This window comes from Abramis brama (genome assembly GCF_963993115.1).
Source record: "Abramis brama genome assembly, chromosome: 25".
In the NCBI taxonomy this organism is placed as follows: domain Eukaryota; kingdom Metazoa; phylum Chordata; class Actinopteri; order Cypriniformes; family Leuciscidae; genus Abramis; species Abramis brama.
Window position 1 is genome coordinate 18520549 of NC_139987.1, and position 14654 is coordinate 18535202.

At 37.9% G+C, this 14654-nt stretch overlaps 1 protein-coding gene across 2 annotated transcripts; it reads left to right on the forward strand.

The window, feature by feature from the left end:
* The first annotated feature begins 347 nt into the window (after positions 1-347).
* Positions 348-14649, forward strand: pora (P450 (cytochrome) oxidoreductase a). Of its 2 annotated transcripts, XM_084104362.1 has the most exons (16): positions 348-413; positions 2008-2201; positions 5413-5461; positions 5608-5736; positions 5857-6006; positions 8112-8236; positions 8335-8424; positions 8766-8864; positions 9099-9215; positions 9980-10098; positions 10257-10438; positions 11139-11288; positions 11371-11638; positions 11723-11868; positions 13188-13273; positions 13531-14649. In XM_084104362.1, the coding sequence occupies exons 2-16, from the start codon at positions 2032-2034 to the stop codon at positions 13673-13675; spliced, it is 2025 nt and encodes a 674-aa protein (XP_083960488.1). In that variant the 5' UTR covers positions 348-413; positions 2008-2031; the 3' UTR covers positions 13676-14649. The 2 variants fall into 2 exon arrangements, with proteins under 2 accessions (XP_083960488.1, XP_083960489.1); XM_084104363.1 differs by lacking the exons at positions 348-413; positions 2008-2201 and adding an exon at positions 3463-4079.
* The last annotated feature ends 5 nt before the right edge of the window (positions 14650-14654 follow it).

Sequence of the window (14654 nt, forward strand, 5' to 3'; positions counted from 1 at the left end):
AAGCCTAAATGTTGACAGAATTTTCATTTTGGGCGAACTGTCCCTTTAAAGCACATTGCCAGTAAAGAATTCACCTCACTGAGTATAACTGCATAACTTTTAATTATCTTATTTTCTTATTGAACTAAACTCTGTTATGCTTGCCAAATACCCCAGAATAATTAAGCTCACAGACAGGCGCCCTCAGTTCTCACGAGTGGGAAAACAATGCTGCTGTAATGGACAAATAAGTCAGAATAAAACGATTTTTTAAGAACATTCCAACGCGTACTAAACATTACAACAAAGCAAAAAGGTAGAAGGTACGAAAGATCCGCGAGGGATATTTGAACGTGCGACTGGCAACCCGGCGGCCGGCGTATCTATGTGACGTATGCTTGTGCTGTGCGCCGTGCTCCTCCAGCTAACCGGAGGTATGTTTTTCAGTGTTGTGTAACTGTTGAATTTTAATGATATTATTGCCAATTAATGTATTGTCAATCAGTTTTTGCGGTCATAAACAAAAAGTTAACATTTTGTGTATATACGTCTGCCCGTACAAAAAGTACTATGGCGTTAATAGCATGGTAACTTACAGTGATATTGTCAGATGCTATACAATTTAACTTTGCTACGCGATACTAAATGATTTACCTTATTAATATACGTCAAAGTATTCAAACAACGCCATGTTAAATGTCAAAAAAAAAAAAAAAACGCGTTAGGACTATACTTCTACTTTTAAGAGACGCTTAAAACGCTTGTTTTGTAACGCGCTAACTTATAGCTTGAGCGATAAAAGTTTCTTTGTTGGGAAACGAGGTGACGAATTTAAATTTATTAGAAATTCACAACCGTCGTTCAAAATGTGTTTTGTAACTGCTCATCATTATGTAATTACATTGAGTCTTCAAAAGAGGGCACAACATGACAAAAAGTCCCAATTGGTATTGTTTCTGACAACGTACAGTACTCTTATTTGCATAGTTACAGGCACCGACATGGCCATAAACTATGCAAATAAAAAAAATTAAATGGGCCAAGCCATATATGGCAAAATATTTAGTGGTCTTATATAATTTTCTTAACCATTTTAATCACAAAATCATTGTCAGGAAATTAGCAAGAATTGCACAAATACTGTAGATAAAGTAACTTAGCATGGAATAGTCTTCCCCTACTTGCAGACAGCTTTTTACAGGAAGAAGAGCCATTGTTCCACTCAATGTTAATAGTTCAAATAGTTCATGAGTAGCTGAAAAATGTCTTCCAGTTCATTTGAGTTTAATGTGACTCTGACCAGGCCAAAACATGAGCCTGATGGACTTGTTCTCAAGCCACTTCTTGGTTGTCTTTGCAATTTGGGCAGGAGCATTGACAGGAGAAAAACAACATCTGATCATAACTCTTTAGATAACAACTTTTCATTTGTGGGAGGCAAGCCATTCTGCAATATTCTCATGTATTAAAAAGGCTCCCCACACAAGGACACTCTTCCTCCGTGCTTCACTGTGGTAGAGATGCATTTGTTATTATATTTCTCTCCAGATTTTCAAAGACACTGTTCTGGAGCATCACCATGAACTTGTGGTTCATTGTGATTCATCACTCCACAGACAACGTCCCATATTCTGCCAAAAACTTTGTTCTGTCTTTGATATTTTTCTGAGACGTCATTGGCATTTTAAGTAGTCCATTTGCTTAAATGTAGCTAATTTCCTGACCAATAATTTGTGGTTAAGACAGTTAAAAGCTTAGTGCTTAGCCCATTTTTTCTTTTGCCCAGGAGGATAGATAGATAGATAGATAGATAGATAGATAGATAGATAGATAGATAGATAGATAGATAGAATGTACAGTGTAAGTGACTGTTTTATGTATGTATCTGTCTATGTGAAGTGAAGACTGTTTTTGTGTAAAGTGATATGTCTTGATGTTGTTTTTTAGAGTCAGTAAATACAGTCAGTTACTTCAGTCGATTATTAACTAATAGTAAGTGATGAAAGTTTTTGCAATCTGTTTTTGCAGACTTGTTTTCTGATTTCTGTGAAAATGGAGGAAGCTGAATCCCAGCTGCTCTCCGATCAGGATCAGACTCCGGAGCCTCTCCTCAGCTCTCTGGACGTCTTCCTCTTCTCTCTAATCGCAGGATTGCTTATCTACTGGTTCTTCTTCCGAAGACAACCAGAGCCTATTCCGGAGATGAGGACATTCATTGCTGTGTAAGTGTCTGATTTGAACCCCCTCCCCCCTTCATTTGTCCTCAAGGGGGGGAAATTACTCCCACACAAATTTTTCTGCATGGCTAAAATGTTGGTCAGAGCCATGTTTTGTGAAACACAAGCACAATATATGTGTTCCACCCCACAAAAGTATAAATGCAAACAATAAAGGAACAAAATGAGCTTTTGCTTTACAGTCCATGGCTGGAACTGTGTTATGTGACTCAAATTTATGCTAATATTTTTGTTGGACGGCCAGTTTATAGTTCTTCTCCCTGTAAACCTTTGGCCTTGTTTGAACAAAGCATCGTTTCTGCACCATGTCTCGTTCCTAAAGCACTTTGTGGTTCGGTCGGTCATGGGTTCCAGCATTGCAAAGTGTTGACATCATGGGACCCAGAGTATGTGCGTGCGTTACATTCTGTCTCAGCGTTATGGTCTGTAGCAACTGAGACACAGTTCATATACACCCTGGTTATGTGTCAACAGCTAGACTACTTTGTTTATGTATTTTCATAGATGTGTCAAGTTGGTAAATTAATTTCCTGTTTGGTTTTCGCAATGCTGAACAGAAGCATCAGTGCCGTGGTTGGTGATATCAAACATTAAACTGAGCTGTGCAATAAACATAGATGGTGGTACATATGAGGTTGAAAATGAGCACTGTTTGTTCAGATGGAGTCACAGGATGTTATTGTTCCTGAATGCTTCCCATAATCCTTGCTAGTCAATTGTAGTGTTGTATGTTACTTGTGACCTATTCACCCTTGTAAACAATGAAAGCCCTGATGACTCAAGCTTTGAGGTACACTACAGATTTCTGAAGGATCATGTGACACTGAAGATTGGAGTAATGGCTGCTGAAAACTCAGCTTTGCCATCACAGGAATAAATTGCATTTTATAGAAAACAGTTGTAATAATTGCAAACATATTTCACACTGTTTATGACTGTTTTACTGTATTTTTGATCAAATAAATGCAGCCTTGGTGAGTATAAGAGACTTTTTTCAAAAGTGGTCTGTTTTAATGTTTTGGACAAACCTTCGAACGGTAGTGTACGTGGTCTTTCCTTGTATACATGAATCACTTATCACCATTTATTCATTGTCATTGCTAAAACAGGAACAGCAGCAATACGTAAAGATTAGAAAAAGAATGTAGTAGGAAATGATGTGTAACTAAAGAACTATAGTGTCAGGAAGAGATGTTTAGAGAGCAGGAAAGGATAACCCCATCTAATTCTCTCCGCTTCCTGGTTCACATTACTTGTGTTGAAGGATTGCTGCCAGTTTAGGCCATCTTGAACCACTCCACTACTCTTGTTCCTTTAGTTGTTTTAATCAAATGCATTGCTTATGTGACGTCTGCAGTTATTTATTTTTTAAATAGAAATTTATATTGGCTTTTGTTTTAGTGCTCGTTTGTATTTTATTAGGCTGGGAAAGAGAGGGGATGAACTCCTTGTGTTTGCATTGGCAGGAACATTCAAGATTTTATGGATGTCTATTGTCTACGGGTTCACTAACAGCATTGTGCAGTAGAGATCCATGGGAAATGTTATATATTCATGTTGCTTTGCAACGCTGTGCTCTGGCCAGATGGCAGGAGAGAGAGAGACAGAGAATGAGTGTGTACGAGAGCCTGTCTCAGACCCCTGCCTGCCTCACGCCCCCTCTCCCTGCGCTGAAGAGCTATGCGTTTCCTACAGATCCTCCTAATGAACTTTTACGGACTTTCTTAGGCTGTCTGAGCTCTTGATCCAAACCTTTTAGAGACGAAAGTGCTCTGTATGCAGAACTCTTAAGGACAGCGTCTTTTCCCCAGTCATGGGATGCATGTTCTCTTTGCCTCAGGACAGACTGGCCGCCGCAGAGAGGTTAGTCCGGGACAAACGGATGTTTAATTTTCTGTTTCTTTTGTTGTGATGGATATTTTGGGTGCCATTTATGATTTTGTGGAATTGCTTTCGCCCCTAATGATTGCTTATAGTTTTGTTGTGTCCACCTAAATTAATTGTTTAGTCTTTCTACACTGCGACAAAGTGGTGTGCAATGGCAAAAATGAGGTTCTAATCTGGTGGAATACTGCATGGATTCTGAATGAGAATGACTAAATTGTTTCTTTAATGTGGAACTATAGAGAAGTATAGGGGAGGACTGCATTGATTTGCACTGTGATTTCTTGCCAGTGCAACGATGGTTGTTTAGTAATTTGATAGTTCTAGTAATTGACTTGTTCACTTGAATGAATGGACAATACTGTTTAAAAGTTTGGCTGCATTTAGTTGATCAAAAGTATAGTTGAAACAGTAATATTGTGAAACAAGATAACAATTTACAACAATAACTGTTTTCTATTTTAATACCACATTTTAAAATGTAATTTATTCCTGTGACGGCAAAGCTGAATTTCTGTCAGTTGTCTTCAGTGTCACATGATCCTTCAGAAATCATTCTAATATGCTGATTTGGTGCTCAAGAAACATTTCTTATTATTATAAATGTTGAAAACAGTAGAAACAATAGAAAGTTCAAAAGAACAGCATGTGTTTGAAAAAATGTCTTAAGAGTAAAAAATATTTATAAAATGTATAAAAATAGATTGTGCTCATGTATTAATTTTATTTTTATTTAAGAATTTTTTTGGGGAAAAAACTTTTTTTTAACAAATAAATGGCATTTTAAAAATAGCAGAAACCGTAGGTTCATTGTATCAAACTTTTTATCAAACAAAGATTTTTTCCACTTTGTGCTCTACCTTCTGTTCTTCATCATTGATTTTGCATAAAAGTTTGTGGTTTTCATTAGTTGAACAATGACTGAAAGCAGACGTGTTCTAATGCTGTGGTGCTTTCAGAGGGGTGTGAACTTCAGGAAGTTCTCCTATGTGGGAAAAGGCCAAGAAATGAAAGGCTCAATCCCCTATTCATTACCAAAAGAATTGGTCTGGCATGCTTTACAGCCTTTTCACATGTGTGTTCTTTCTCTCTCTCTCTCTCTCTCTCTCTCTCTCTCTCTCTCTCTCTCTCTCTCTCTCTCTCTCTCTCTCTCTCTCTCTCTCTCTCTCTCTCTCTCTCTCTCTCTCTCTCTCTCTCTCTCTCTCTCTCTCTCTCTCTCTCTCTCTCTCTCTCTCTCTCTCTCTCTCTCTCTCTCTCTCTCTCTCTCTCTCTCTCTCTCTCTCTCTCTCTCTCTCCCTAATTCTTTTCATAGAACGCCACAAATACGTGAGACCAGCTTTATTGAGAAAATGAAGAAAACGGTGAGATTTCTAGAAACATTTTACCTCCATAGAAATCTAGTCCAGTTCTAAAGAGTTTAAATAATTGGTAAATAATTCACTTTTTTGAACAATGAAAGAAAGTTCATTATGTTTGATTTCTATATCTCTGTAACTTCCCATTTTAGAACCGAAACGTAGTGGTGTTTTACGGATCCCAAACGGGGACTGCTGAGGAATTTGCTAACAGACTGGCAAAAGATGCCCACCGCTATGGCATGAAAGGGATGGCCGCTGACCCAGAGGAGTATGACATGGTACTTTTAGCCATTATTGCTGCCTGTTTGATAAACACTAATGAAATCAATCAATCAAGATCAGAACGGTTCTATACTTTTTCAACTCTTTTGACTTTAGTCATTATCTCCCATTCACAGTCCGAGCTGTCTAGACTGAAAGAGATTCCTAATTCCATGGCTGTGTTCTGCCTGGCAACCTATGGAGAGGGAGACCCCACAGACAACGCTCAGGAGTTCTATGATTGGATGCAAGGGACTGATGACGATCTAGAGGGGGTCAATTTTGCTGTGAGTAATAAACCAACATCAGAATAGTGCATAGGAAGCAAATGTGTCTCTTTTTTAGGTTAATAAACTGAGCTCAAGAGATTGCATAGGACAATCTTCCATCTATGGGCACCCTCCAAAAAAATTCCTGGCCTTTTTATGGAGTGGTACCTATTTCCTGAGCAGTCAGTGAAGTTCTTAACTAGCCTGCGCCCGAGGCTGTCCGATAGTTAAGGGGCCCATGGAATCCTCATCAGTTCTCCCTCACCAAATGGAAACATCTGGCCTAGCCAAACAAAGCTTGAGCTCCATCCCAGCGGAACCTCTCTCTTAGCGGGACTATTTCAGATGGAACTTGATCATTGGATCTTCTGTTCCTTTGATTCTGGAGACAGGCTCCGCTTGAGTTGGACCTGTATTCTGGATGCAAGCCTTGTGGTTTCAGCCTGGAGTTCTCAGATTCTTTTATGTGGTTGTAGTGGGACAGCGTGATAAAACATGTGGTTGGAAACATCACTGCAGTGCGTCTACAGTGCTACAAGACTGCGGGACAGGCTAGAAAGGTTGAGGAAGTTATAAGGAGCACACAATATTTATAATTCTTTTGCATTTCAGTTAAATGTATTGAAATCAGTTTTAATCATAAATATAAACTCACCGGACACTTTATTAGGTATACCTTGCTAGTACCAGGTTGGACCCTCTTTTGCCTTCAGAACTGGCTTAATTCTTCATGGCGTAGATTCAACAAGGTGCTGGAAACATTCTTTGATTTTGGTCCATATTGACATGATAGCATCACGCAGTTGCTACAGATTTGTCGGCTGCACATTCATGATGCGAATCTCCTGTTCCACCACATCCCAAAGGTGCTCTATTGGATTGAGATCTGGTGACTGTGAAGCTCATTTGAGTGTAGTGAACTGTCATGTTCAAGAAACCAGTTTGAAATGATTTGAGCTTTGTGACATGGCACGTTATCCTGCTGGAAGAAGCCATCAGAAGATGTGCACACTGTGGTCATAAAGGGATGGACATGGTCAGCAACTATAGAGTTGTGCAGGTATGACGTCACTTTCTAGGCCAACCAGCAGTTAGCATCACACTAGTTCCCTCGACAAAAACCCAATAGGATCTTTCCATAGGCTTTTGGATTATCGCAAGTGTTATGATACTTGCACGTTTTGTCCATCAAGATAATTTTCACAGATAAACACAACTTTTATGAATTTTGAAGCCTTAATCTCTCCGACAGCCTCTGTAGTCCCATTTAGCCACTTGTTAGCAACCGCCTTTTTAAAGACACGTAACAGCTTAAAAAAAATCATGACTGGGGTACTACTGATGTTTTTTATGTCGCAGAATAAGACGTGAAAGTGTCTTGAGCTTGTGTTCACCACAGACCTTATTTCAGCCATTTAACCAAAACCCCATTCAAAAAACCCATTGACTTCGGGACGATGGAACCAGAAGTGCTAAAATGCTAACTCGCTTCCACGTTTTGGCTTACAAAGTGATGTCATACCTGTACCACTCTATACTCGGGTAGACTGTGGCGTTTAAATGATGCTCAATAGGTAGTGTACTAAGGAGCCCAAGGTGTGCGAAGAAAGTATACCCCACTGCCGCTCACTGGATATTTTCTTAAACACTCAGATCAGTTCGTCTGGCACCAACAACTATGCCATTTTCAAAGTCACTTAAATCACCTTTCTTCCATATTCTGATCAGTTTGAACTTCAGAGGGTCGTCCTGACCATCTCTTCATGGTCTAAATGAATTGAGTTGCTGTCATGTGATTGGTTGCTGTTAACGAGCAGTTGAACAGGTGTACCTAATAAAGTGGCTGGTGAGTATATATGCCACTTATATTTTTAAGTCAATTGTTTTTGTATCTCAGTTTCAGTAAGAGATATTTTTAAACTGGAGAGGAAGTTGTGAATGTTTAAGCACAACTTAATAGAGGATTAAACTTATTTCAAAAGATCAAGAATAAAAATGAGTGTTTAATTGATGCTTAGCCTTTAAAGTTTTGCATGTTTTGATTATTTCTTTGTGTTCTGTTTCTTATTGCCTGCTTGCAGAGACTGAATGACTTTTGCCTTTTTTCTTCTTCTTTTTTTTAGGTGTTTGGGTTAGGTAATAAAACATATGAGCACTACAACGCCACGGGCAAGTACACAGACAAGAGGCTTGTTGAACTTGGTGGGAAAAGGGTCTTTGACCTGGGCCTCGGAGATGACGACAGCAAGTGAGTGAATAAAAACTCTGGATTGAAGCAGATAACAGATCTGGTTTTAAGTCATTTTCATTGCCTGTCCTAATTATTTAATCCTAAATCATTTGAAGCTTGGAGGAGGATTTTATCTCTTGGAAGGAGCAGTTTTGGCCTGCGGTATGCGAGTTCTTCGGTGTGGAGCCCACGGGAGAAGACAGCTGGTATTATTTTTATTTTATTTTTTAAACTCAATGTATTCTCACCAGAATGTAGTCTTGTATTGATAGGCAATGTATGGTAGAATTTGAAAGAACAGACCAGCCGTATCAGATTATCTATTTCAAACATGTTTATTTGATGTGTATTTTGTGGCCAAACAACACATTCAGTGTCTCATCTCCATATTAGAGGGACCAAATCCATTTATCATGTGCTTCCATTACAAAATTTTCCCCTGTCCTGCTTTGAATAGGTTTTTGCATCTTATTAAACATCATAGGTGTTTTGAATGCTTTAAAAGCAGGCTGGGATGAGATCGCCAATTCTTTTTATGTTCTTTCAGCATTCGCCAGTTTGAACTGGTGGTTCATAATGACATCAATATGAATCAAGTTTACGCCGGAGAGATGGGGAGGCTCAACAGCTTTCAGACACAGAAACCGTGAGTTCAACCCTTTCAATTAAGCAATCGGCTGACGCATCAGGCATTTTAAGAGATCCGCTGTTCATCCTTGATCAGAGATTAATTTTAATGCTTCTACTGTAGATTAGTCTGTGAAATGACCTCCTGTTTGTGTAATGTTTTGTGAATAACTAATTTCTAGGATTTTGAATTGATATATTGAAATTTGAAAAGCTTTGCATCTGATTGCATTATTCATTTTGATCTGTGTAGACCGTTTGATTCAAAGAATCCTTTCCTTGCACCTGTGAATGTTAATCGTAAGCTGAACAAAGGAGGAAACCGTCATCTGATGCACGTCGAGTTAGATCTCACTGACTCTAAAATCAGGTACATGTAATAACTGACTCATGAAAACATTTCCAGGTCACATATCACCCCAAAAGCAAAAAAGATATATTACATAATTATATTATGTGTAAAGAAAATAACACTACAATAAGGTTTCACTTGTTAACATTAGTTAATGTATTAACTAACATGAACAATACATTTGTTATTGTTTGTTAATCTTTGTTAACGTCAGTTAATAAAAAATACAGCTATTCATTGTTTGTTCATGTTACTTCACAGTGTATTAACTAATGTTAACAAATACAACTTTTGAATGTATTAGTAAATGTTGAAATGAATAACTAATAATGAACTGCACTTCTACAGCAATTTTTAATGTTAACTAATGAAATCTTATTGTAAAGTGTTATCATTATTTTTATTTTTTATTTTTATATTCCATTCCATATAATATACATACAGTTTTATTGATAATATTTCATTATCCTTTATATTAAATATAATGTCTTGATAGTGTTCATGAGATTCACACTCATATTTGTGTACATGAAATTATATTGATTTCAACAATCTGAACAAGATCTCTACAATATTAGAGCATTTTAAAATGAAAATAAAAGTTTGAAATCACTACTACAAATAGCAATACTGTCATTTTTTTTGTTCAAAAAAAAGTTTGCATGCAGACTGTACATAGTATGTTGTTCACTATTGAGTATGTACTGATGCAGTGTACAGTTTTTTTTATATATATATTTTTTATGTCCACAAATTAATAAATTGATTACCATACCTGGCAGATATGATGCTGGAGACCATGTTGCTGTTTACCCCACAAATGATGCTTCGGTGGTCAACAGACTAGGAGAAAGACTTGGAGTGGATCTCGATACTGTAATCTCTCTCAAAAATCTGGATGGTATATACTAATATCTGAAATTGATATCAAAATTAAATAATCAGCATATGAGATGGCATGTATGAAAGATAGATATTATTTAATTTATTTTATTCTCTGTTATATAGTCATGCAATTTATAACATGCAATTGTTGCTAATAATGTTTCAATTCTGCAGAGGAGTCCAATAAAAAGCATCCATTCCCCTGTCCAACCACATACCGCACGGCGCTGACCCATTACCTTGACATCAATAACATGCCCCGTACAAATGTGCTGTATGAGCTGGCGCAGTACGCCTCCGATCCCCAAGAACAAGAGAACATGCGCAAGATGGCGTCTGCCTCCTCTGAAGGAAAGGTTTGGATCATGTCATAATCACTGCTATAATGTCTATAGTAAAACATAGGGTTTTTCACACTTGAAATAGTTAAACCCCAGGTAAACGAAATCATGGGTTATCTTGTTTCACATTTCACACTTGCTCATAATTTACCTGCAGTAAATAATTAATCCTTGGTATTCATAAGAGGCTGTTTCACACTGTACATCCCTAAACCCTGGGTTATTGCTCTTATTTACATATTTTGTGGTGTCTGTCAGTATCATTGATTTAATGAATGCAGCACATGACCTGTTTAATATATAAAAGCTCTAGCATTGTGCATCCTCATATTATACATTGCTGACTGTACTATTACCTGTACTGCACTGTACCTTTTTTCCATCAAACGCTGAAACTACTGTTTATACAACGTGCAGTGTTTCTGTGAATATGAGGAACGTGATTGGATATCTGTTGTTGCTAAGCATTTAGTCCTTACATTCTAACACCATGTTTACCACTGTAAATGTTTGGTGCCGCAATGCAGAGTTAACACAGCTAATGCTCCAGAGGGTTCCTTGATTAAAAGCGATGCTAACCCCGCTTTTAAATTACAAGTACGAAATGTTCTTTTAGCCAGGGTTAAAAGCGAGGTTTAAACGACGATAACCCAGGGTTAAGAACAGTGTAAAAGCCCTCACGAGTATTTTTTCACCATCTGTTTGCTCATTTTAGGCTCTCTACCAGAGTTGGGTTGTGGATTCGGAGAGGAACATACTGGCTATTCTAGAGGATCTACCTTCCCTGAACCCTCCTATAGATCATCTGTGTGAGTTGCTGCCTCGACTTCAGGCTCGATACTACTCCATCGCCTCCTCCGGCAAGGTCAAATCCGCAGTTTTTCAATATTATACCTTGAATCAGAAAACTTTGAGTTTGGCTCTAACTTTGTTCATTCTATTTTCAGGTCCATTCAAACTCTATCCACATCTGTGCTGTAGTGATAGAGTACACCACCAAGACAGGAAGAGTCTTCAAAGGTGTGGCCACCAACTGGCTCAAGAACAAAGATGTGACCGATAACGGTCACAAGCCCACCGTTCCCATGTATGTTAGGAGATCCCAGTTCCGCCTGCCTTTCAAAGCCAGTAATCCTGTAATCATGATCGGGCCTGGAACTGGCATCGCCCCCTTCATGGGCTTCATCCAGGAGAGAGCATGGCAGAAGGATCAAGGTGTGGCTTGAAACTTGCTTTGACACAACATGTGTACCATAATAAAGCAAAGGTATCTCACTCAGTTTTTGCTCTCTGTTGCAGGGAAGGATGTTGGTGAGACGATACTTTACTTTGGCTGTCGCCATAGGAACGAGGACTTCCTTTATCAGCAGGAACTGGAGGATTTTGAGAGGGCGGGTGTGCTGACACAACTTAACGTTGCTTTTTCCAGAGACCAGGAGCACAAGGTAAAATCCTGCTAATAGCAATAAGTTATTGCCATGTTATGGCCGCCACAAGTGTCTGAAGTTAAAATTCTATACTATTGTCTAAAAACCCCCCCACTATATATTGAATTATTTTTAATGTTTGAATATTACTATATTGTATAATGGATACATGTTTTAAGATTTGCTAAATATTATGTTTAAATGTGTTATTAAATTAGTGTTTAGGCCACAGAAACAGAATTCGGTTGTCAATACTGTATTTGACCCTTAAAGGGGTGGTTGATTATGATTTCACTTTTCTAACTTTAGTTAGTGTGTAATGTTGCTGTTTGAGCATAAACAACATCTGCAAAGTTCAAAGCGAAGGGAGATATTTTCTTTTAAAGAAATTACTTTTTAAGGACGACAACAAATGGCTGGTAGGGACTACACGACATTCCTCACGGGTTAGTGACATCACTAACTCTAAAAATTACATAAACCCCGCCCCCAGAGCACAATTTATAGATTATGAAGACAGAATATGCTAATCAATGACCAGAAGATAACTACACATAAGCTACATAAATTCATCAACTAACCATTCAGAAATGTTGTCTACATGTTATCACTTCTTCTTGAGTCTCTCTATCTTTGTCTGACTCCGGTTTGAACATAAACGGCTAAAAGTTTTTGAAATTTTCAGTGCATGCCTGTGTAGAGTGCAGGCTGTTGAAGCTCCGCCCTCTGTGCCGGGAGCAGCAGCTCATTTGCATTTAAAGGGATACACAAAAACTGTGCGTTTTTGCTCACCCTCAAAAAGTGACAATTTTAACATGCTATATAAAAATATCTGTGAGGTATTTTGAGCTAAAACTTCACATACACACACTGGGGACATCAAAGACTTATTTTACATCTTGTGAAAAGGTGTTTGAGTGAGCGATAGATGACCGCAAATCTGATCTAAGGCTACATTCACACTGCCAGTTTTTGGGATTGACAACCGCATTTACTTACAAGTGTGAGTCTCGAGATGTCCCATTCAAACAGAAACTTACAGTAGCGTCTCAAATACTGTCTGTATGAACGTGCAGCGGGAGTCAAGCCTGTATTCTCTTACCAGTAACCATAAGCGACAGTGACCAATGTAATTTTAAAGATGGCTTCCAAATTTATTTGCATCCAAATTTAAAGGTGTACTACATATTAGTTTTCTTTTTTCCCCACTTATTAATCTTCCTAAACATGACAGGTCATTGTTTTGGATACAGCATCTTACAGTAGTTTCAGAGTTATCAGAATAATAGTTTTGAAGAAACTGAAAAGTAATTCTGTGGACTATCCTGTTTTTGCAGGTCTATGTGCAGCATCTTCTGAAGAAAAACAAGGAGCAGTTGTGGAAGCTCATTCATTCAAATAATGCCCATATCTATGTTTGTGGGTAAGGCAACCAGAAGTCTCTGCTACCACATGTTGAATAGATGAATAACATTCTTATGAGAACAGTCCCGTACTAGTTGTTAACTGGCAGGATTGTAGTGGAACAATAAACAGCTTGAAATAATTATAGTGTTACCATGTAATTATATGATTTTGCTAGCATAAAGTGGTAAATAGTGCCGTTCTTCAATATAATACCGCATCTCTTTCCAGCGTCATAATTACATGCATATTTAATGTGAATATTTGTCCTTGCAGAGATGCACGTAACATGGCTCGGGATGTTCACACAGCCTTCTATGAGATTGCAGAGGAGATGGGCGGCCTGACACACACTCAAGCTGTGGACTATTTCAAGAAGCTGATGACCAAGGGCCGTTACTCTCAGGACGTTTGGAGCTAAGCTTACTGATAAACCAATGTTTGCCACTTTACCTCAGATGATCATTTCTTCAAAAGCAAGAGCTAAAACATCAGATTTGCCTGGACTGATGTATTGCTGTCAGGTTGTTTGTCTCGGATATACAGTTTTGATCAACTAACATAATGCACATGGCCCGAGATCAGAAAAAAAGCACTCCCACATCAGACAAAAGTTTAACATTCTTCCTTTAGATGAGTTTATGATATTCAACCTACTGTAACAGGAAACTGATTTGACTGAATTTGAACCCTAAGCGGACCGCGGTGTTGGATGTTGATGTATACGCAAATGTAGGTCAAGGATGCAAAATATTCCTTTGCTTCTTTTTTGAGTGAGGCCTTATAAAGAATGTGTTCTGTCATACTGGTCATTTTATCTCTCTGTGAAAATACTGCAAATATCACTTTGTGACGTACTGTAAAACTTTAGATTTTGTTTTTGTGACGTTGTTAATCAAAACATACTACAATGTGTTCACCATTTTAGGTCAATCGTGTTTGTTTGATATTGTGACATTCACTAATTATTTTTTCTTGTGCTTTCAAAATGTTCTGCCACTCATCTTAACTCTATGCATTATTTCACACTAGCTTTGAGTAGCAATGAACGAGCAATTATGCAATCAACATGACCTCCATTATTGGGTGAAGTGTTACATTCTGTTAGTCAATTTTTAATGTTTTATTCTGGAGGAATATATTAAATATAATGTAACAGATGCATTTATGAAAAGAAATGTAGGTTCTTCTCTCATTTTCCAAATGTTTCTCCTTATCGGTACGCATTTACCACCGATTTCTACGAATGATTATTGACTCAATTCATCCCTCTGGTGAGCCAAAGCTGCAATTGCAAAAAAAAGTTGAGCATTACGTTTTTTTTTGTTTTTTTTTTATGAATAAGCTTGCGTTTGTTTAATTTTAAAACTTAATAAAACTTGCTTGGGAAGTGAATTGTC

What these genes read in the sequence shown, in the direction of transcription:
- pora (XM_084104362.1), top strand. Translation starts at nt 2,032, where the DNA reads ATGGAGGAAGCTGAATCCCAGCTGCTCTCCGATCAGGATCAGACTCCG. An exon ending in ACCCAGAGGAGTATGACATG is followed by an intron (nt 5,737 to 5,856) that starts GTACTTTTAGCC and finishes TCCCATTCACAG; the next exon opens with TCCGAGCTGTCTAGACTGAA. An exon ending in GCCCATATCTATGTTTGTGG is followed by an intron (nt 13,274 to 13,530) that starts GTAAGGCAACCA and finishes TTGTCCTTGCAG; the next exon opens with AGATGCACGTAACATGGCTC.